The sequence below is a fragment of the Manis pentadactyla genome, chromosome 4 (assembly GCF_030020395.1).
Source record: "Manis pentadactyla isolate mManPen7 chromosome 4, mManPen7.hap1, whole genome shotgun sequence".
Classification (NCBI taxonomy): domain Eukaryota; kingdom Metazoa; phylum Chordata; class Mammalia; order Pholidota; family Manidae; genus Manis; species Manis pentadactyla.
In genome coordinates this window covers 51,830,086-51,855,518 of record NC_080022.1, presented here as the reverse complement: position 1 = coordinate 51,855,518, position 25,433 = coordinate 51,830,086, and the positions used below count along the sequence as shown (strand labels likewise).

The 25,433-nt window shown below is 35.4% G+C and overlaps 1 protein-coding gene across 5 annotated transcripts in view; it reads right to left on the bottom strand.

The window, feature by feature from the left end:
• Nucleotides 1-1,034: 1,034 nt before the first annotated feature.
• The window catches only part of ATG4C (autophagy related 4C cysteine peptidase), a 117,760-nt gene continuing 93,361 nt past the window's right edge, over nucleotides 1,035-25,433 (bottom strand). For all 5 annotated transcript variants that reach the window (XM_036911282.2, XM_057500272.1, XM_036911280.2 and 2 more), the window contains one exon: nucleotides 1,035-1,421. In XM_036911282.2, the coding sequence (XP_036767177.2) occupies nucleotides 1,254-1,421 (168 nt within the window). In that variant the 3' untranslated portion in view covers nucleotides 1,035-1,253. The remainder of the gene's footprint in view (nucleotides 1,422-25,433) is intronic.

Here is a 25,433-nt window from a genome sequence, read left to right as displayed (position 1 = left end):
TCTCTCATTAGCCCAACCTCTGATTCAGTTTTGCATATGACTTTAACCCTAAGAAATAGGCTTTCTGAGGGAAGAGATCAATGACTTTAAATGACACACAATTTTATGTTTTTATATGTCACCTTTCCACATTGAAACCTGAAAGCTCCATAAAATAAGTTAATATTTTGTTTTCAGAGAAACAATATTATTTGCCTTCATTATAAATAGAATTCACTTGAGACAATGATTTTTCAAATAAAAGGATTAAAAGAATCCCATTAAAACCAAAACAAAGGCATTTTATGTTCTCACATCTTTATTAAAGTATATAATCTTGGCTCAATAACTGTTACACTTTCATATCACAGATTTGCCTTTTGGTAACACCTAATACACTTAAGGCAGATTTACCTTACAGTCTCGGCTTCTGAAAACCACTACACTGATTTATACACATAGCAAAAATCACATAGAGGAGCTTCTACTGATATCTTTCTTGGTCCTTATCTTTATATGCAAAAACTGCATAAAAAGAAGAGTTCCATAAAATTTAATTTTTGAGATAGGAAAAAAACACAACTGCTATCTTACAATTGCCTTTATCTGATTTGATTGGATGCAGTTATTAATAAGTCAGCCTTTAAATTTGTGGGGGAAACCAGTACTTTATATTCACTCCTTGGAGAAAGCTCAGCAGCAAGCAAAATGAGACATTATAAAAGCACATTGCTAAGTATTACTTTAATTCATGATTCTGCTTATATAATTGTATGTATGCCACAGCTAACAATTACTATTCAATATATCAAGATACATCCAAATGTATCCTTTGGTTGTATTAATGTCAGGAGGCTAGGCAGCACTGAAGATATTCTCTGGTCATCAGGTAATTACTATAATGTGAAGCTTTTCAAAGTATTTGATGATCCCAATTTTGGAGCTGATGTCACAAAACCTTCAGGAAACTAGTGACCTTAGGTAAAAGAATTTGAAGACTGGCAGGCTTGCAATTGAGGTAAAGTTATCATTAGCAGATCTTAGGGAAATAGGAATGCAGTCAGAATCACTTGGTGTTTATTAAAAATCAAGATTAAATCATTTCTCTTTCAGAAAAATATCTTTAAAACTTGTATATTTACAAATGTTCTTTTTTTAAAGAACATACAAAATTAAGATATTTGTGAAGATACACCAGCTTCAAGTATACTTGTTTCTCTTCATTTTCCCCTTTTCAGAAGCATTCTTTTCACCAAGCACAAATGTGCTCATCTTTAAAGCAAGACAAACTCTTCTGTGCTAAATCTTTTCAATCTTTTCTTTTCCTCCTCTGAGAAAAGGTCTTCCTCATTGGTTATAGCAGATGTAAAATCATAGTCTCTGGAATGCCCATTTACAAAAGTAAATAAGGGATATTTCTCCTTAGAAGAAATTCTCAGCATCTGCAACAAAAAGTACAGAAGAATCCTTTACTGGATGCAATAGTGCACAGTAGGACCACATGAAGAAATCTGTTGTTTTAGTGTTGAATCTCTTGTTAGCTTCTCTCGTGTACATTTATCCAGTGCCCCTGCATTACCATTCTGGCTAAAAAAACAAAAGCTCATCAAGACTGTAGAGTTTATTTATAACTAAATATCTGCTTCTCCATCAGGACCAGACCATCAAAAATTAAGTATATTATCATTTCTATCCCACCCCACCCCAAAGTAAGTCTTCTGGTCATACTACTTTAAAGGCTTACTACAGAGTTAAGATTTATCTTCTTTTGGTAGTAAAAGGCAATGAAGCAAAACATTATCACTGACTACAGTAAAATATTGTGAAAAACTGTTTGGTAACATAACAGAAAAAAAAGTCAGAAAACCCATTCTAATTGCAGTTCTTACGACTTACCTTGATGTGACCTTGGACAGATCACTCTCCCTGATTATCATCTATAAAATTAGCAAACAATACTCAATCTCTTTAACTTAAGGAATTGTTAAATTGACCAAAGGCAATAATAAAAAGTTATTTTTAAAAATTAAGTTTGGTTCTTTCAAAGATTCCTATATTTGACAAAGTATTTCTGCAATAATTTAGTCAACATGAAAATAGTGTTCTTATACATAGTAATAATCCCCTCTTTACATACTACCTTCTAAAGTTACAGTATATATTTAGGTGTTTTGAAAAAAGCAGTACCTGGCATTTGTGGAGACACCGACAACCTTTATAATCTGTCAATTTGGGATTTACTGACAAGCCAACAACCCATTCTAAACGATTTAAAATCTTTCCATTAAACAAGTTCTATTAAAAAATTGAGGCAGACAAATGCTGGGCATAGAAGCCACAGGGCATAAATCTGCAAAGAAGTAAAAAGCTAACCTTTTCAAACAACATTGCTTCTCTCTCACTTACCAACTTTACATTTCCCTGTATGGCCCCGGAAGATGACTGGTTAGCCAGAGACGGGTAAGATTCCTCAAGGGAGGAACAACCTAAGACAGGCACAGTTGCAAGGGTGCCATCAGGTGAGAAATTGGGGATCAACAGAGGTGAGGCTTAGAACCTCAACCCCCCTGTTTTGAGAGAAATCTTCTGCATCCGTGGATGTTTTGTTGCCCTTGTCTAGCTTGGATTAATACTTAGTCTAGAGGCACACACCTGATCATCTACATTTGCCCTCTTACAGCACTAAACTATGTTTTCTACCTTTATCTTGCATCTACCTACCACTTCAGCATTTTATTAAAAATAATAATAATAATAATAATAATAAGGGAGAAATGTGGGATTCACATATAAATCAAGTATAAAAATCAAACGAATATTCATATTTGACCTGATTGTTTATAGTTCATAATGCGTGATCAAAACCAAAAGTTTCTGTGATGACTGCCCTTGCACTGCTCACCATGTAAGAACTTATTCACTATGTAAGAATTTATTCACCATGTAAGAACTTGTTCGTTATGCTTCAGAAGATTGGAGACTGTTGAGAATTAGGCTTGGGTTGATTAATGATTGTTCAGTGAGTCCCCTATACAGGATTTTACTGTTGTTAACAACCATTTGATCAATGAATATGAGAGAGGCCCTCTCAAAAAAAAAAAAAATTGAGGCAGAGGTGGAGCCAAGATGGTGGCGTGAGTAGAGCAGTGGAAATCTCCTCCCAAAACCACATATATTTATCAAAACATAACAAAGACAACTCTTCCTAGAATAGAGACCAGAGGACACAGGACAACATCCAGACCACATCCACACCTGCGAGAACCCAGCGCCTTGCGAAGGGGGTAAGATACAAGCCGTGGTCCGGCGGGACCCAAGCGCCCCTCCCCCCAGCTCCTGGTGGGAGGAGAGGAGTCGTGAGCGGGGAGGCAGAGGGGGCCCAGGACTGCTAAATACCCAGCCCTAGCCATCCGCACCAGAGCGCAGAAACAGTGCATGTGTGGGGTCCTGGATACTAGGGAAACAGGACAACAAGACCTGTGAGCGGGTCCCTGAGGCCAGCGCCCAGGGACAAAGAAAAGCGAGTGGCTTTTTTCTTTTTTTTTTTTGCGAGGGCTTTTTGGAAGTCTTAAAGGGACAGGGACCCCAAAACCGGATGGAAGTGTCCTGGGACACTCTGGGCACTCTAACACCCTGGGCAGCAGGGAGCATGGAGGCTCCTCACGGAGATAAATAGCCTCCCGGCCGCTCCCCCTCCAACGGGGCTCCACCATATCAGAGCGTAGCCCGAGGCAAGCCACACCCACAGCAACATCGGAGATAAACTCCGTAATAGCTGGGCAGGAATCAGAAGCCCTGTCTGCGCCCAGCTGCCCAGCACAAGCCACTAGAGGTTGCTGTTCTCCCAGGAGAGGAAGGCCACAAACCAACAAGAAGGAAAGTTCTTCTAGCCGTCATTCTGCCAGCTCTGCAAACTATCTCTATCACCATGAAAAGGCAAAATTACAGGCAGACAAAGATCACAGAATCAACACCTGAGAAGGAGACAGACCTAACCAGTCTTCCTGAAAAAGAATTCAAAATAAAAATCATAAACATGCTTACGGAGATGCAGAGAAATATACAAGAGCTAAGGGATGAAGTCCGGAGGGAGATTACAGATGTCCGGAAAGAAATTACAGAAGTGAAACAAACTCTGGAAGGATTTATAAGCAGAATGGACAAGATGCAAGAGGCCATTGATGGAATACAAACCAGAGAACAGGAACGCATAGAAGCTGACATAGAGAGAGAGATAAAAGGATCTACAGGAATGAAACAATATTAAGAGAACTGTGGGACCAATCCAAAAGGAACAATATCCGTATTATAGGGGTACCAGAAGAAGAAGAAGAGAGAAAAAGGGATAGAAAGTGTCTTTGAAGAAATAATTGCTGAAAACTTCCCCAACTGGGGGAGGAAATAATCGAACAGACCACGGAAATACACAGAACTCCCAACAGAAAGGACCCAAGGAAGACAACACCAAGACACATAATAATTAAAATGGCAAAGATCAAGGACAAGGAAAGAGTTTTAAAAGCAGCTAGAGAGAAAAAGGTCACCTATAAAGGAAAACCCATCAGGCTATCATCAGACTTCTCAACAGAAACCTTACAGGCCAGAAGAGAATGGCATGACATATTTAATGCAATGAAACAGAAGGGCCTTGAACCAAGGATACTGTATTCATCACGATTATCATTTAAATATGATGGAGAGATTAAACAATTCCCAGACAAGCAAAAGTTGAGGGAATTTGATTTATAAATCAAGTATAAAAATCAAACAAAAATTCATATTTCCACAAACCACTTCTAGAGGGTATTTTAGAGGGACTGTTCTAGATCGGAGCACTCCTAAAACTAAACAGATGTCACCAGAGAAAAAGTACAGCAAAGAAAGCAGACCAACTAAATAATAACTAAAGGCAAAAAAATAAAATCAACTACCCACTAAAAGCAGTTAAAGGAAACAAGAAAGAGCACAGAATAAAACAACCAACATATAAAGAATGGAGGAGGAGGAATAAGAAGGGAGAGAAGAAAAGAATCTCCAGACAGTGTATATAACATCTCAATAAGCGAGCTAAGTTAGGCAGTAAGATACTAAAGAGGCTAACCTTGAACCTTTGGTAACCACGAATTTAAAGCCTGCAATGGCAATAAGTACATATCTTTCAATAGTCACCCTAAATGTAAATGGACTGAAGGCACCGATCAAAAGACACAGAGTAATAGAATGGATAAAAAAGCAAGACCCATCTATATGCTGCTTACAAGAAACTCACCTCAAACCCAAAGACGTGCACAGACTAAAAGTCAAGGGATGGAAAAACATATTTCATGCAAACAACAGAGAGAAGAAAGCAGGGGTTGCAGTACTAATATCAGACAAAATAGACTTCAAAACAAAGAAAGTAACAAGAGATAAAGAAGGACATTACATAATGATAAAGGGCTCAGTCCAACAAGAGGATATAACCATTCTAAATATATATGCACCCAACACAGGAGCACCAGTATATGTGAAACAAATACTAACAGAACTAAAGCAGGAAATAGAATGCAATGCATTCATTTTAGGAGACTTCAACACACCACTCACTCCAAAGGATAGATCCACTGGGCAGAAAATAAGTAAGGACACGGAGGCACTGAACAACACAGTAGAGCAGATGGACCTAAAAGACATCTATAGAACTCTACATCCAAAAGCAACAGGATATACATTCTTCTCAAGTGCACATGGAACATTCTCCAGAATAGACCACATACTAGCTCACAAAAAAAGCCTCAGTAAATTCCAAAATATTGAAATTCTACCAACCAACTTTTCAGACCACAAAGGTATAAAACTAGAAATAAATTCTACAAAGAAAACAAAAAGGCTCACAAACACATGGAGGCTTAATAACATGCTCCTAAATAATCACTGGATCAACGAACAAATTAAAATAGAGATCAAGGAATATATGGAAACAAATGACAACACCACCACAAAGCCCAATCTTCTGTGGGACGCAGAGAAAGCAATCTTAAGAGGAAAGTATATAGCAATCCAGGCACACTTGAAGAAGGAAGAACAATCCCAAATGAATAGTCTAACATCACAATTATTGAAACTGGAAAAAGAAGAACAAATGAGGCCTAAAGTCAGCAGAAGGAGGGACATAATAAAGATCAGAGAAGAAATAAGCAAAATTGAGAAGAATAAAACAATAGCAAAAATCAATGAAACCAAAAGCTGGTTCTTTGAGAAAATAAACAAAACAGATAAGCCTCTAGCCAAACTTATTAAGAGAAAAAGAGAATCAACACAAATCAACAGAATCAGAAATGAGAACGGAAAAATCACGACAGACTCCACAGAAATACAAAGAATTATTAAAGACTACTATGAAAACCTATATGCCAACAAGTTGGAAAACCTAAAAGAAATGGACAACTTCCTAGAAAAATACAACCTTCCAAGACTGACCAAGGAAGAAACACAAAAGTTAAACAAACTAATTACGAGCAAAGAAATTGAAATGGTAATCAAAAAACTACCCAAGAACAAAACCCCCGGGCCAGACGGATTTACCTCGGAATTTTATCAGACACACAGAGAAGACATAATATCCATTCTCCTTAAAGTTTTCCAAAAAATAGAAGAGGAGGGAATACTCCCAAACTCATTCAATGAAGCCAACATCACCCTAATACCAAAACCAGGCAAAGACCCCACCAAAAAAGAAAATTACAGACCAATATCCCTGATGAATGTAGATGCAAAAATACTCAATAAAATATTAGCAAACCGAATTCAAAAATATATCAAAAGGATCATACACCACGACAAAGTGGGATTCATCCCAGGGATGCAAGGATGGTACAATATTCAAAAATCCATCAACATTATCCACCACATCAACAAAAAGAAAGACAAAAACCTCATGATCATCTCCATAGATGCTGAAAAAGCACTTGACAAAATTCAACATCCATTCATGATAAAAACTCTCAGCAGAATGGGTATAGAGGGCAAGTACCTCAACATAATAAAGGCCGTATATGATAAACCCACAGCAAACATCATACTGAACAGCGAGAAGCTGAAAGCTTTTCCTCTGAGATCGGGAACAAGACAGGGATGCCCACTCTCCCCACTGTTATTTAACATAGTACTGGAGGTCCTAGCCACGGCAATCAGACAAAACAAAGAAATACAAGGAATCCAGATTGGTAAAGAAGAAGTTAAACTGTCACTATTTGCAGATGACATGATATTGTACATAAAAAACCCTAAAGACTCCACTCCAAAACTACTAGAACTGATATCGGAATACAGCAAAGTTGCAGGATACAAAATTAACACACAGAAATCTGTGGCTTTCCTATACACTAACAATGAACCAATAGAAGGAGAAATCAGGAAAACAACTCCATTCACAATTGCATCAAAAAGAATAAAATACCTAGGAATAAACCTAACCAAAGCAGGGAAAGACCTATACCCTGAAAACTACAAGTCACTCTTAAGAGAAATTAAAGGGGACACTAACAAATGGAAACTCATCCCATGCTCATGGCTAGGAAGAATTAATATCGTCAAAATGGCCATCCTGCCCAAAGCAATATACAGATTTGATGCAATCCCTATCAAATTACCAGCAATATTCTTAATATTCTTCAACGAACTGGAACAAATAGTTCAAAAATTCATATGGAAACACCAAAGACCCCGAATAGCCAAAGCAATCCTGAGAAAGAAGAATAAAGTAGGGGGTTCTCACTCCCCAACTTCAAGCTCTACTACAAAGCCATAGTAATCAAGACAATTTGGTACTGGCACAAGAAAAGAGCCACAGACCAGTGGAACAGATTAGAGACTCCAGACATTAACTGAAACATATATGGTCAATTAATATTTGATAAAGGAGCCATGGACATACAATGGCGAAATGACAGTCTCTTCAACAGATGGTGCTGGCAAAACTGGACAGCTACATGTAGGAGAATGAAACTGGACCATTGTCTAACCCCATACACAAAAGTAAGTTCAAAATGGAACAAAGACCTGAATGTAAGTCATGAAACCATAAAACTTAGGAAAAACATAGGCAAAAATCTCTTAGACATAAACATGAGTGACCTCTTCTTGAACATATCTCCCTGGCAAGGAAAACATTAGCAAAAATGAACAAGTGGGACTATATTAAGCTGAAAAGCTTCTGTACAGCAAAAGACACCATCAATAGAACAAAAAGGTACCCTACAGTATGGGAGAATATATTTGTAAATGACAGATCCGATAAAGGCTTGACGTCCAAAATAAAAAATTGAAATAATTTTCAATGAAAAAAAAAATAAAGTTTTGAATGAAGCCTGTTTTTAAAGAGAAAAATTTTTCAATAGATAACCAGGACCTATAAGAATTCTGAAAAGAAAGGGATTGAGTGGTATTATGATTGGTACACATGGTGTGGGGGAGTCACAGGGAAGACAGTGTAGCGCAGAGAAGACAAGTAGTGACTCTGTGGCATCTTACTACATTGATGGACTGTGACTGCAAAGAGGTGTGTCGGGGGGACTTGATATTATGGGTGAATGTAGTAACCACAGTGTTTTTCATATCAAACCTTTATAAGAGTGTATATTAGTGATATATTAATAATAAACAAATAAAATAAAGTCTATTATAATCCAAAAAAGAATTCTGAAAAGTTTTTGTGATTTACAGGGAATGCTGAAGAAAATACACAGTGCTTATACATCATGAATCATGATCAATTAATTATAATTTGTTTTTAAAGGATAATTTACGGGTAAAAACTAAATTCTCTCAAATGTCTATATTCAAATGAAGGATCATCAAATTCTTTTTTTTTATTTTATTATTTTATTTTTTTATTAAGTTATCATTGATATACACTCTTACAAAGGTTTCACATGAAAGAACAATGTGGTTACTACTTTTACCCCTATTATCAAGTCCCCACACATATCTCAATGCAGTCACTGTCCATCAGTGCAGCAAGATGCCACAGAGGATCATCAAATTCTTATATAATGCATTTACAGATTCTTTTGAAACAAGGCTAAAATAAATATAGTCCTAGCATAAAGTGTTAAATTAAAAATATTTCAATGAGACAATTACTATGAAATACATTTTTTAACAGAATAGAATTGAATCATTTAAAAAGAATCAAGCACTTAAACTTGAAATATCACATCCTATAGTTTATATTGTGCTAATATATACACTGCTCAAATTTATTTCATTTACATTCTATAAAAAAAAAGGAGGGGGAAGAAAGAAGGAAAAAATAAGGAAAATGAAAATAGAGATGGGACAGGTACTGGGCAGTCATCTTTCAATGACTAGAACACAGTACAGAACTGTTGTCATTTTTCTATTCATTTACTGTCACTTTTAGAATAGTCCACTATCTAATGTGCAGGTACCATTGTACTGCTTTCATATCAACACAGCAGAGCTAGCATTATCATCTCTTCATCCTTTCTTTCAAGATGAAGGAAAAAAACCATTTAGATATATTAGTTGCTCATCAACTAAGATTCAGATCTGTGCATCAGAAAGGAAACCTCTTCCCTTTAATTATAAGACACCTATGGAAGCAACAAAGATATCTGTCAGTAGGTGAATGGATAAACTGCTATATCCAAACAACAGAATATGACTCAGAATGAAAAAAAAAAATGAACTCATCAAGCCATAAAATTACATGGAAGACCCTGAAGTGCATATTCATAAGTGAAAGAAGCCCATCTGAAAAGGCTATATACTGTATGATTCCAATGATACGACATTCTAGAAAGGCAAAACTATGGAGACAATAAAAGACCAGTGGTTGCCAGGGATTAGAAGGGAGGAAGAGATAAATAGGTGGGACACAGAATTTTCAGGGCAGGGAAACTATTCTGCATGACACCATAGTGGATACATGTCATTATACATATGTTAAAACCCATAGAATGTATAATGCCAAGAGTGAACCCCCATATAAATTAGAGGCTTTGGGTGATAATGATGTGTCAGTGTAGGTTCATCAACTGTAACAAATGTCTGGTGGGGGATGTTGACAGTGGGGGGAAGGGAGTATATGGAAACTTTGTGCATTTTCCATTCAATTTTGCTACGTACCTATAACTGCTCTTAAAAAATAGTCTATTAAAAGTATATATTAAAGGATAATTGAGTTGAACAATAGTAGGTACGTGATGACCTATCAGCACAGAAACAGGGCATGGCTGGGAAGAAATAATTTTAGTACAAATAAAAATGGAAATGCCAAAGGGGACTTTAGAAATTATTGAGATCACTCTCATTTCACAAGGGATTTTAAGTACTTTCCCAAGATGACTTTGTAATAACAGCAGCAACAAAAAGAGAAAAATTGACAAAGAATTATCAACATAACTTTCAAACATTTTCTATAGCTCTAAGCACCATTACCAAGAATGTTTTTTCAGACTGCTTTTTGAAAAAGAACATCCAACCATCAGTTGGAAAATGTGATTCTGAAAACCTTTATCAAAAGTGAAAACTTCAGTTCTCTTTTTTATATTTATATTATAAGAAAGGACATATCATAAAAATCTTAAAGACCCTCCATAATGGAGAATTCAAAATACACATAAACAAAAATTCCAAATTAGGTTATCTATATGATGTGGGTTATTACCAATTGAGATACTATACAAAATAAAAGATAATGAAAGTTATTTAGTAACTTGGGAAAATATTTATTATATAATGTTAAAAGAAAAAAGGATAGAATGCTATATATAAAATTTAACCTCAATTATGTTAAAATAATTTTGAATATGTATTTTCAAAAAGACTAAAAGGAAATACAACAAAATATTAAGTTACCTCTGAATAAAAGAATTAGTGGGTCTTTTTTTAATACTTCTAACTTCCAAACTTTCTATTATGTATTTCTTATACAGTTAGGAGAAAACCATTTTTTAAGAAAAATTTTAGATAACTGAATTTACTAGTTATACTCAACAATAACTTTACAATAGGCAATTCCTCTGTTCTATTTTATTAACATAGCCAAAGATACACTGAAGTAGCAGTCATAGATTTCTTTTCAGGAGGTCAAATATTTTATCACATTTTTCCTATGTACTAAGGTGACAGATTACAAAATTTACAAAGTAAAAAGCTGGAGGACAGAAGTTAAGCAATTTCTTCCATCATAAAGCTAGTAGTTGTAAATAAGAACAGAAATAGAACCAGGAGATGACCTCTTCTCCCCAGGCCAAAATCTTTTCCACTAGTCTCTGCCACCACACATGTAAAATCACACCACGTACAGAGCAGTCTATGCATATGTAGTCTACGTTCACCACAGTGGAATGGCATTTTATGTGTAGGGGTAGGTTCTAAAAGTCAGCCCATAATGTGAAAATTAAATATAGTCAAAATTACCTTCAAAAAGCCTTTAAATTGTTCAAAGGGTGTTACACCTTACTTTGTATACAACTCTATTCAGTAACATGTATTAAGTAATACAGTATACTATAGACATGTACAGTATATAGTAAAGTGTACACACGGAAACATATATTCTTATTTTACTGTAAGAGTTCATGTAGTCGAACTGAAGTTAAATGTGTGTGATGTCAATCCCACTGTCTGTTCACTAACCAATTTTAAATCACTGTAACTCAAATTTTACTCCTCAATGTACTGAAAATACCTTCTTCTGGTTCTCAAATAAGGCCTTTTGTTAGTTTCTATTCTTTTGATATTTCTATAGCAACTGACAGTTCAGAGCATTTCTTAAAATATTCACTTCCCTTGATTTCTGTAATATTTTGCTTTCCTGGTTCTCCTTATGTTTTCTGAACTATTTCATCCCTATCTCCTTCATTAACTCCCCTTATTCTCTGTTAGACTTTATTATCATCCATGTGTTACAGATGAGGGAACTGAAATACTGCGGAGTTAGGTGACCTGTATAAGTTCACACAGTTAGCCACTGACAGAGCCAGGATCCAAGCTTAAACAGCTTGATTCTGTTATAACCACTATATTATACCACCTCCTGCAGTAAGTGGAGGCATGTTGCAATTTCAACTCAAAATGATCTGTTCCTTCCTCCCAAATTAGCTCCCTTCCAGACTTCCTATTTCTATTGCTAGTAACATCATTTATATTAATTAGGAATGAGTTTTGTTGCTAGTGACAAACAAACAAAAACAACAATGGCTTTAAGAAACAGGAATTGTTTTTAATTACATAATAAAAAGTCTGATATTGCCAGCTTTGGTTAACTGACGTCCAACAGTTTCTACAATTCTCTTGGCCATTCCTGCAGGATCAAAAAGGCCTGCTGAACCCCCAGGTGTTGAGTTTGCACTCATGGTGGGGGGAGGCGGATGAGAGTGCTGCATCTTCACGCACCTCATCAGGGCAGCAAAAGCTCTCCCAGGAACTCCCAGCACACATCCACCTGTATTTCATTGGCTAAACTGTACCTAAATACACGAGAGCCCAAGAAACATGAGTATTTGTGTGAGTACATTCTTTCCCCAAATAAAAGCAGGATTCTTTTATCAAAAAAGAAAGAGAGGTGGATAGTGAACATGTGACTAATGGTGCTTGCACACTGCTCAGAGAGGAGAACCATGATAAAAATAAAACAGGGTAATGTGGTAAGGAAGGTATGAGAGGCTTCTGTAGGTTGTATGGTCAAAAAAGGCCAAGCTGAGACTTAAATGACAATAAGGAGTCAGACACAGAAGCTCTAGGAGAAAAGCACTCTCAAGAAAAATCAGCTGCTATAAAGCCCAGCACACTCAGCATGTTCAAAGAACAGAAAGAAGGCCCATGTGGCTCAAGGGTAGAGGAAAGAGGAGGAATGATACACAAAAGCCAGACCACCCACATGAACAAGTGTTTAAGTTTCACTGTTTCCCTAAACATTCTACCCCACAAACATGCTACCATCAACACCCCGTAACATTCTACCTCAGCATTTCTGCTCATGATGTTCTTATCATCAAGTCACCCTTCATACTTCCTCTCTGTTATAAACTCTATCAGCCCCTTCAGTTTCAGCCCAAGTTTTGCTGACAAGTACCTCAGTCTGTAGTGATTACACCTTTCTCAAAGTCCTATAGATTTGTCTAGTATAGAATTAGGGATTACATCAGTGAATTATGGAACTGTACCTCAATTCCAAACCTGGCTGATACTTACAAACTATGTGACCCTGGGCAAGTTATTTAACCAGACTGTTTCTTTTTCCTCAGCTGTAATATGTTAGTATTAATAGCATTTATCTCACAGTTATGATCATTAAACCAGTTAATATGTAAGGTACTCAGAAGATTACCTGGCATCTAACATGTTGACTATTATTATTATTATATGCTATTATTACATTATTTTTCTGGCATTTATTAAATATACTACTTTAGAGTCATTTATTTTAATATCCATTTCATGTCTTCCCAACTAAATAACAAGCCCCATAGAATTTTAAAAGAAATCAAAGTTCTTATTATTAAATCCCAGAAATGAAGAAGACCTTTGAAAGAAAAATATCTCTCAGATTTTACTTGGAGAATATAGAAATAGAAGGAGCGGAAATATAATCATGAACATAAACCTGAAACACTGAGGTATTTACAAAAAGACATTCACCAAAATAGCAATGAGTATGGGACATTGCGTACCAGTGAAGAATATGGTAATGTTTGTTCTAAAAGAAGAAGCAAACTTACTCTCTTACTCTATGAGATGAAGGAGTAAAAGTTACAAGGAGGCTGATTCCAACTCAATGTAAGAAAAGCTTTTTGACAATAAGGGTCTGCCCAAAACCTGAAAAGACGTCCAAAGAAAATAATTAGCTCACAATTACCTGAAGTAAAGATTAGATAGCCAACTATCTGGATCATGAATTAATATATAAATAGGAAACCTTATAGCATAGTGTTTATGATTTAAACTGTCTGAGGATGCAAACTTCAACACTATCATCGATCAGCTGAGACCTTTGTGAAATTACTGAACCTTTGTATATACAAGATTCCTCATCTGTACAATGAAGATAACAGTACCCACCTCAGCAGGTTTGTGTAGATTAATATGAAATAATGTATATAAAGTACCTAGCACAATATCTCACATATGGCAAGGATTCAACAAACGTTAGCTTTGGAGTGAAAATTCTCTAAGTTCTCGTGGATCTCTAGGATTCAATGGCTATAATATAAATTTTGTTCTGTAGCTAGAGGACAACTGGCCACGATATATAATTTTTCCTCTGCTGCCATCCATTCCATAATCAAATGATTTACTTCCTAATACTCACATTTTTTATTTGAGATTTTCTGGCCTCAAACATCAGCACTCTTAAGTACTAAGTTTATCATTGAACAAGAGTATATTATTTGATGATAATCATCAGGCTAAGGACAAGTGAAAAAAAAGAAGAAAATGGAAACGTGAGTTAAGATAAAAATAAACATCAGGCCCTTTACAAGACAGCAGAGAAGATACAATCTAAATTCAGGGACTGGGAGGATGTTTTGGCAGGGTAGTCACCCTGCAGAACTTGGGAGAGGAACAGTGTATAAAGGCAGAAAAACAGGGGTGAGACACAAAACTAAAAACAAAGAAACTGATTAAAAGCCTGTATATTGATTTAATTCTCAGGTCTCTCTTTGCAACTGAATACCCTTCTTTGCTCCCCACTATCATGCCTCACACAGGAAAATGAAGATTTATGCTTTGGAAAAACCAAATAAAGATATCAACTCTAGTACAAAAGGCACAGTGAGACTACAAAAGCTAAGAAAGTAAGGGACAGTCTAAAATACTGAACTGTAGAGCCCTCAGCATCCTTTACTTCCTGCTCCTGGGGCCCCAGCAGGCGACATACATTACACATGAAGATGGCAGAATTTTTCTCTGAAAAAAATGAAACAACTCCAGAGAAAAGATTACCACTTACTAACATTTGGGTATCACCCAATGAAAAGGCAAGCTTATCACCTGATCACCTAAAAGGAAGGTCCCCAGTTAAGAAGCCATGTTCAAACATACAGAACTTCTACTCAGCTCTATACTGCCTTACTCTTAAGTATAAATAGAACAAATAGATCACCAGTTGTTTGGGGGAAAGCATCCAACGGAAAACTGAAAGATTAAAACAAATTTACAAAAACAGAAAAAGGATCCAAAAGGAATTATAAACAGCAAAAAAAGTAGAAGAAAATTTCAAAATTACTATAATTAATTTCCTCAAGGAGAAGAGGAGATAATCCATTCATTAAAAAAGAATACTATGAAAAAGCAATGATGGAAAAATATAAATAATTCCTAGAAATTTAAATATCATAATTGAAATTTAAGAACAACAGAAGAGTTAGAACATAAAGGAAATCTTCCAATACAAAAAAGATGAAGACAAGGGAAACAGAAGCAAAAAGGATAGAAAAATTAGAGGAGCAACTCAGAAGGTCCAACAACTGTATATTAAGAGTTCCAGGAAGAAAAAATAAAGAAAACAAGAGAGGAAATAATGTCTTTTTTTTTTTAATTTCAAGAAAGTTTCCCAGAATGGAAGGAAACAGGACAATCAATGAAAAAGAATGCAAACCAAGACACATAATGAAATTTCAGAATACTAGGAACAAATAATAATACCTAACATTTTATACAGTGTCTACCATAAATCAGGCACTAACCCATTCAGTCATTTAATCCTCATAATTATGCTACAGAAAGAGGTAGCAATTATTATTTTCATTTCATGAGAAAACTGAGGCACAGGAAGATTAAGTAATATGGCCAGGGTAGAAAACAATCAGGTGGTGGAGCTGGTATTTAAACCTGAAAACTTTCGAAGAGACAAAAAGTTTGCATTTAGAGGAAAAGAATTCAGAATGACATTAAACTTCTCAGCAGCAACAATGGATGCTAGAAGGGAGTAGAACAATGTCTCTATAGCTCAGGGGAGAAATTATTTTCTTTCTAGAATTCTGTAACAAATCAAATTATCAATAAATTCAAAAATAGAATAAAGATGGTCAGACATGCAAGAATTAAAAAACTTTACCATCTATGCATCTTTTCCTTAGGAAGGTACTAGAAACTATGTTTCAGCAAAACAAGGGAGCAAATTCAGGAGAGATTCATAAGACAGGGGATCCAATTCAGGAAAGTAGCATTAGGAAGTTCCAGACAGACAACTCTGCCTCAGGTCTAGAGAACAGTTAAGACTGGAGCAAACAGAAAACAGAGAGGAAAGTCTCCAGAAAAGAAAGGAGAAAAAAACCGATAGATTTTCACATTCGTACTCAAGAAAAATTTGCTGCTAGGTATTTGACAGATTATGAGTGAACCTTTAGAAAAAGTATTGATTGGTACAAAGAAAACTGAAGTAATGAAAAGAGAGGGTATATAATATTAGCTCCAAGAAAAAAAAAAGGTTAGAGAAAAAAGAAATGTAATCTAGCACACTGTATCATCAGTGAACAACATTTTGGAGGTATGATAACATGAACACTGGAGAGTGGTTTGACAAAAATCTGTGGGAGTGTGGCTGGGAGAAGGAGAAATGGGGTGAAGGGGTATGAGAGGAAAGCTAAATCCTCAAGGACTAAAACAGGAAACTAATAGATAATGTCTAAAATGAAAATAATCAAGAAATGACAGAATAATCAAGAAAAAGCATATTACTTAGAAATGTAGAGGGTAAAGTAATAGCTGAAAGAGTTGAACTGACTATCTCTGAGGAGGTACTCTGTGGAATGAGGAGTAACAAGGAAAGGGACTCCTATGTTTCAGCATAAGCTAATTATTGCAATTATAATGGACTATTATAATACAAGATAAAGACACAGCAATGTAAGGTAAATATAACAGAAAAAATAGGTGAAAATACACTGGATTTCCTGTAATTTAATCACTGAGCTCCTTGCTCATGTATAAGAAAAACTAGTAACAAAATCTCTTTAATTCATTCCTTCATTCAACAAATATTTATTGAACTCCTACAATGCATCAGGCAGTTCTAGACACTGGGGCATAATAATATACAAAACCAACAAATACCCCTGCCCTTGTCCATATTACATTCCAATGAAGTAGAAAGGTAATAAATAAGCATAATGTGTCTGCATATGACACAGAAGAATATATATGTGCATGTGTATGTTTGTGTATTTAAAGGAACGTGTAAAAGAAAAAAGTGAAACAAGGAAAGAGGGAAATAATAAATGCATAAAGGGTGGCCAGGGAAGGCCTAAGAAGGTGACACTTGAGTAAAGACCTGATTAAAATGAGGGAGGGAACCATGAGCATATCTTCAGAGAGAGAAATGCAGGCACAAGAAAACAAACAGAATACCTTAAAGAGAAGGGGACCTAGCATTTTCAAGGAGATTCATGGACTTGAGAGAGCTAGGAGAGGGGTAGGAGATGAGGTCAGAGAGGTCATGGTGGTGGAGGGAGACTATTTACATAAGGTCTTAAGGGACACTATAAGAGCCTTTCCCTCTGAGTTGGAAAGCTAATGTAGGGTCTTGAATAAAAAGTAACACAATTTTAGTTACATTTTAACAAAATCAGTCTGGCTGCTATTTATTAAGACCATAGACAGAACAAAAGGAGATCAGTTAGGAAGCTACTGCAATAATCCCAAGTAAAATATGATGGTGGGCCAAAATTGTTTTCATTTGGTTTATTTTACTTTACTTTTAAAATTTAGTAAAAAAATTTCTTTGGATGAATTTATGATAAAATTATAACCCCATGTTCCTTTTTATAAATAGTATTCATGTGGAAAAATTCCAATGAAATACAGAAATTAATTTTTATGTTAGGATTTTTTAATGGATCTTTTTATTTTATAGTCACATCTTAAAACTTTAAAAAATAGCTTATTTTTATAAATATAAATATTTGGAGGGCTACAATGAGATTAATCCTGCAACCAAAAGCAATCATAAGAAATGGATAATGTAGATAAAGCAACTGTTGGAAAACATCTGAAAGCAACCAAGAAAAGTACATCTTGAGATGTAAAAATCTTAGAGAGGGGGATGTACATCAAGAATGATAGAAGCCATAAGGCAATGGTAAAGTATCCCTAAGGCACTGAATGAAACACTACTAACATAGAATTCTATCCAGTAAAATATCCTTCAATAATAAAGGCAGGTTCTTCCTCTTCTCTCCCCTCCCCAATTTATTTGTAAAGCCACTAGATGAGACTGGGCAAAAAAGGTATCCTTGTAAGGATAGGGGAAGTCACTTCAGCCAACAGGGTGCTATACTTAAAATTATTCTGTAAGACTGAAATTATTTCAAATTTTCAATGAACACAAAACAAAGATGTATTCAAACAAACAAAAACAGAGAATTTATCACCAGCAAAGAGCACTAAAAGAAATAGTAAAGGAAGTTCTTTAAGAGAAGCAAAATGATCCCAGTTGGAAACAGAGTAATAAAGAGAAGGAATGAAGGGCATCAGAAAGGGTAATATTGACTGTTTAAAACACAATGTCTTGTGGAATTTAAAATCCATACAGGTCACTTTTTGCAGACGACATACCTACATATAGAAAACCCTAAAGACTCCACCAAAAAACCTTTAGAACTAATAACTGAATTCAGCAAAGTTGCAGGATATAAAATTAATATACTGAAATCTGTTGCATTCCTATATACTAACAACAAACTAGCAGAAAGAGAAATCAGGAAAACAATTCCATCTATAAATGCATCAAAAAGAATAAAATACCTAGGAATAAACCTAACCAAGGAGGTGAAAGACCTGGACTCAGAAAACTGTAGGACACTCATGAGAGAATTTCAAGATACAAATAAATGGAAATCTATCCCATGCTCATGGATAGGAAGAATTAATATTGTCAAAATGGTTATCCTGCCCAAAGCAATTTACAGATTTAATGCAATCCCTATCAAAATACCAATGGCATTTTTCAATGACCTAGAGCAAATAAGCCTAAAATTCATATAGAAATGGAGGAGGGTGCAGATTTAGCTCCCTGACTTTAAGCTCTACTACAAAGCCACAGTAATCAAGACAATTTGGTATTGGCACAAGAACAGACCCATAGATCAATAGAACAGACTAGCGAGCCCTGATATAAACCCAAGCATATATGGTCAATTAATATATGATAAAGGAGCCATGGATATACAATGGGGCCTCTTCAACAACTTCAACAACTGGTGTTGGCAAAACTGGACAGCTACATGCAAGAGAATGAAACTGGGTTATTGTCTAACCCCATACACAAAAGTAAACTCAAAATGGATCAAAGACCTGAATGTAAGTGATGAAACCATAAAACTCTTAGAAGAAAACATAGGCAAAAATATCTTGAATATAAACATGAGCAACGTTTTCCTGAATGCATCTCCCTGGGCAAGGGGAGCAAAATAAAAAATGAACAAATGGGACTACATCATGCTAAAAAGCTTCTGTACAGCAAAGGACACCATCAGCAGAAAAGGCATCCTACAGTATGGGAGAATATATTTGTAAAGGACATATCCAACAAGGGGTTAACATCCAAAATATATAAAGAACTAATATGACTCGACACCAAAAAAATAAGTAACATGATTTAAAAATGGGCAGAGAGGCTGAACAGACACTTTTCCAAAGAAGAAATACAGACGGCATGAAAATAGAGGCACATGAAAAGATGCTCCACATCACTAATCATCAGGGAAATGCAAATCAAAACAACGAGTTACCAGCTCACACCAGTTAAAATGGCCCCTATACAAAAGACAAGAAGTATCAAGTGTTGGTGAGGATGTGGAGAAAAGGGAACCCTCCTACACTGTTGGTGGGAATATAAATTGGCGCAGCCACTGTGGAAAGTAGTATGGAGGTTCCTCAAAAAACTAAAAATAGAAATACCACACGACCCAGTAATTCCACTTCAAGGAATTTACCCAAAGAAAACAAAATCCCTGATTCAAAAAGATATATGCACCCCTATGTTTATTGCTGGATTATTTACAATAGCCAATATATGGAAGCAATCTAAATGTCCATCAACAAATGAATAGAAAAGAAGATGTACATATACACAATGGAATATTATTCAGCCATAAATAGGAAAGAAATCCTGCCATTTGCAACAACATGAATGGATCTAGAAGGTATTATGCTCAGTGAAATAAGCCAGGTGGAGAAAGATAAATACTATATGATTTCACTTATTTGTGGAATTTAAAAGCAAAACAAAACAAAATGAACAAAACAGCAGTAGATGCACAGACACTGAGAACTGGCTGGTGGTTACCATGGGGGAGGGGTTGTGGTGGATGTTTGGGGAGGATGAGGGGAATAAAGCAGCACAAAGTTTTCAATCATTATACAAGTTGGTCACAGGGATGTTAGTTCAGCATGGAGAATATAGCCAATGATTCTGTAACATCTTTTTATGTTGACAGATAGTAAGGGCACTAGTATGAGGGGGATTTAATAATGTAGGTAACTGTTGAATTACTGTGTTGTACATCTGAAACCAACATAAGATTGTATATAAACTATACTTCAATAAAAAATAAAAAATAAAATCCATGCAGGATATATAATAACAAAGCACAAAATAGACTTTAAGAAAAAAACATATTACTAGAGCTAGATGGTCATACAATTATAAAAGAGTCAATGCAATAGGAAGAATGAACAATCCTAAATTTGTATGTAACTAACAACATAGCCTCAAAATATATAAAACAAAAAGAAAACTTAAAGGAGAAATGGACAAGCCCACAATCACAACTGGAAACTTTTATTATGTATCTTATACACCATGCAGGACATCAAAAGTTTTCACCTGCTTAATTATCTTAGAGATAGGAGGGACAGAGAAAAGAAAGGGAGGACACTGTTAACAGAAAGATCAGAGACAAGATTAAATAGGACTATTACATACAGATGATAAAGTCTGAAGACATGGTAGATAGAAGAGTAGTTGTTTTGGATACACTACCAGAAACCTGACTTCATCATATTCACCTCATTTTCAAATTTCCACCTGTCTCAATTCTCTGGGACTGCTTGCCTCCCTACCCACAGGAATTTCACAACTGACCATTTCAGTGAAATAAAATATACTCCTAACTCTACCTGAAATTTTGCTATCCCTATTGGGCCAAACTCTATCGTTCGCTTCACATGTTCCCAATTTAATGTTTTCCAAGCATTCTTAAACAAGTCATGAAACTATGCTAAGTTTATTATAATTAAGAGAATGCTCACTGTGTTCTTGTTGATTTTTACTAATTGTGTGGTAGGTTTAAATAGGAGAGGTTTCATGGACCAGTTAAGACTTTGTTGGACCTTAAGGAAAATGCAGTGACTCTATCTTATAAAATGTGTTTGTATTCCCCAAATTAAATTACGTCTTTCCTATTTTTCTTTTCCCTACCACTGTATTATTTTCTTCATGCAATTTTAAATTTTTGTTTGCATTTATTTGTCTATTTAATGTCCATGTTGTCCACTGGACTACAAGTTCATAAAGTCAGGAGTCATAACTCTCTTGTTCACCATTGCCTACCCAGATCCAGACAGTCATTTGACAAATATACTGAGCACTTACAACAGGCCAGGCACTATTCTAGATGCTTTGGGATACATAAACGACACAAACAGACAAAATAGTCCTGCCCTTGTGTAGTTTATATTCCACTGGAGAAGACAGATAGTAATAAATACAATTGATTAAGTAAATTATATAGTGTATTAGAAAGTTATAAGTGCTAAGAAAAAACAAAGATAAGGTAAGAGGGAATGGTGGGGAACAGTGCACTTTTATATAAGGTGGTCTGATTAGGTCTCACTGAGAAGGAGACAGCAGAGCGAAAACTTAAAGAGACAAGAGAATCAGCCATGCAGATATTTGAGAGAAAAAAAAAGCATTTCAGTCCAGTGCAAAGGCTCTCAGACAGGCATCTGCCTATTAAGTCAGAGATCTGCATAGAGGCCAACACGGCTAAAGGAGTGAAAGAGGAGGACAATACAAGATGAGGGGTTGAGGCTAAGAAGGTGAGGCATGGAAACAGATCATCTAGGACCTTGGAGGATATAGTAAGGACTTGTTTTACTTTTAAATTAACTGGGAAGTCAATGCAGGTTTTGAGGAGAAGGGTGATCACCCAGGCTGCTGAATTGAGGATAGGTTGTGGGGAGGGGACTTGGAAACGAATTAAGAGGCTACTATCATAATGATGGTGACTCAGACAGTATAGTACCAGCGGAGATGTGAAAAGTGGTCTACTTCTATATATACTCTGAATGTATAACTGGTTATGGGATATGAGAAATAGAAAGGAGGTAGAGATAACTCTAAGGCTTTTGGCCTGAGCAGACAGAAGGATAGGTTTGCCTTCAAATGAGATGAGGAAAACAACGAGGAGAACAGGCTTGAAAAGGAAGATTAGGAATTTGATTTTGGATATGCACATCAGACATACAAGGGATGTTGAATGGTAGTTGGCAAAATATAATCTGTAATTTGAAAGAGAGGTTTGAGCTAAAGATATGATCTTGGTTTTATTTTTATTTGACTTATAATTGATATTTAAAGATGTATGACTGGATGAAATCACCAAGATAAAGAAAATACATGAGAACTGAAGATAAAGCCTTAAGGTACTCCAACATTAAGAGGCTGGGAAGAATAGCTTGCAAAGGAGAGGGGAAAACTAGTGAAGAATGAGGAAAGCCAAGAGTTTGGTTACGGAAGCCAAAGGAAGAGAGTGTATGAAGGAACAGTGCATGCTCAGGCTCTGCAAGTACTAGGGTCAAGACAAGTAAGATGATGCCACCAATGGACTTAGCAATGTGGGGGTCATCAGTGACCCTGAATAGGTGCTTTGGTAGAGTGGTGTGGGGAGAGCTTTCAAATCTCTTGTTGACTAAATGAATCCCCACATGAATGAACTATTAACTTTTTCTCCTAGACACTTAGATGTAAAACAGACTTGTCTTTGGGCTCTCCCTTTCACGTGCCCCCAAATCTAACTGATTGCCTAGTCTTACTGATTCTGCTTTCACAAACTCTCTCAAAACAGTTCCTTCCTTTCCCGTCCCATAGCTCTGTCCTAATCCAAGTCTTTGAAGAAGGCATTACAAATCAAAGAAGAAAGGTTGACCTTTTAATAAATGATGCTAGAATGACCAGTTATCCATGTTAAGAATGTAGGTCATATATATATGACTTTGGTTATTACTGATTTCTTTTGATACAAAATTCAAAGTCCATAAAGAAAAAGATTAATCTGACTAAAACTAAAGACAACATTAACAAGTGAAAATGGTAGCCTAGGAGAATATACTTAAAACACTAGAGCAAATAAATGGTAACATCCAGATTATAAACTTGATTTGATTTTCAAATGGGCTAATAAACCTTATTAAGATGTTCAATTTCACTAGCAGTGAGGGAAATACATTAAAGGTACAAAGAGATACTATTTACATTTATCAGATTGGTCAAAAATGTAAAAGTCTGACAGTATCAAATGTTGATAAGGATGTGAAGCATTGGAGATTCTCATATACTACTTGGTACAATCACTGTGGAGAGCATTTCACAGTATCAAGCAAACCAAAAGATCATTGGTGAACAGTTTAATAGCATCATTAATGAATAGTTTAATAACATGCAAGGCAATATATGTTGTTTATAGATGTATAAAGTATGGGTATTATATAGTAATTTAGGGTAGTAGTTACCATTAGGAAGGAAGGAAAGGAGTAAGATTGGAGGAGGCAACACTTCAATTATTTGTATTTTTTCTTAAACTCAACAGTAGCACAAGGGTTTTTATTATGTTATTCTCTATTTTTCTGTATGCTTGAGATTAAAAAGCTAATATAATAAAATCAACATATTACTAAGTACAAACTCCTTTAGCCTAGCAGTAAAGGCTCCCTAAACTATTATTCCAACTTTCTGTTCTAGGCTCATCCTATGGCACTGTTTGCCAAGCTTTTGATTTATATACTGCTTTCATTATTTCTATGTATGCCACCTCTTATGAATAATGAAAATTTTCTTTTCACCTTAGACTTAAATAGCCTGTATAGATCAAGAAATAATAGGAAATCACATCTCTAATATGCCAGTTGTATTTTTCTGATATGAACATAAATAAATATATTAAAACGTCAATCCTACTGCCACCTAAAAATACCAAGTATCCCACTTTGGGTTGCACTGTCTAACAACAGTGGTTCTCAAATTTGGTGTACAAGATTACTTCAGAGGTTTGTTAGAAATGGAGACTCCCAAGCCATACCTCTAGGTACTGACTCAGGCAGTCGGAAGACAGAAATCCTACCCTATACGTATCCTTGGCCCCTAACATACTGGACTATTTGCCATTCTGTAGACAAGCTCTACATTTTCCTTTTCCAATACCTTTACCCTTGTTATTTCCTCTGCTTGAAGTAGCCCTCCTTCTCCCTAAGCAAACAAAAAGTAAGCCTACACTTAAGGCCCATATTAAATATCACCATCACAATGAAGAACTTGGACTTGGATGTGACATCTCTCTCATTTCAATACTCTTCCTTCCCCTATCAATTTATTTCTATTTCTGTATAGGTGCTTATCATATTTAACATAACACTTATATATTTGCCTTATTCCTCCTCCTGGACTATAAATGCTACTTGAGGGCAGAAGCCTTATACCTTGTCAAAAGTAGGGATCATAGCTTTGTCATTTTGTGCTTTCAACATGATAGTTACTCAGATACTTGCTGGTCTGAGCTCTGCTAAACAATATTTATTAACACTTTAAAAATCATGTATCATAAGGCAGCAGAATATTCATTCATATAGCATTACAAACTGAACATGAGAATTAAGCAAAAGTAAATGATCAAGTTATTAATTGACAAAGCAAGTTTTTGATACGGCTAAAAAGTGATTAACTTGAAAACAACACTTTTACTAAAAAAAAAAGTTAATTGACTCTGGCAAAATTCTCAGTACTTCCAAATAGTATTTCAATATCATTTATCTTTGCTTTAATATCACATTACTCTGATGCATCAAGACCAATAATTTCTAAGTATTTTCCAACATAAAAACCATAGTAACTATCAGCATAAAAACCACAAAAACTGTTTTTAATCAGAAAATATCAAAATGTAACTGATTTGTGAATCTGGCTTTTCAACTTGGTAAGAATAATTTAGTTTGTTTCTATTCCAGGAAGTAGACTACTTTACTCTAAACATATTTATTTTAATCCAGTTTGAAAATAAACTAATGGAAACAGAAACTGGACTTCTAAATGGGAAATGTTCAACATCAATCTATATTACAATTATCATCTGGATTTGTATATCTTGTATAAACAAATATATAATTCTTTATAAAACAGAATTATCAAACTAAAATATACAAATGTATATACTAATTTCCAGTAATAA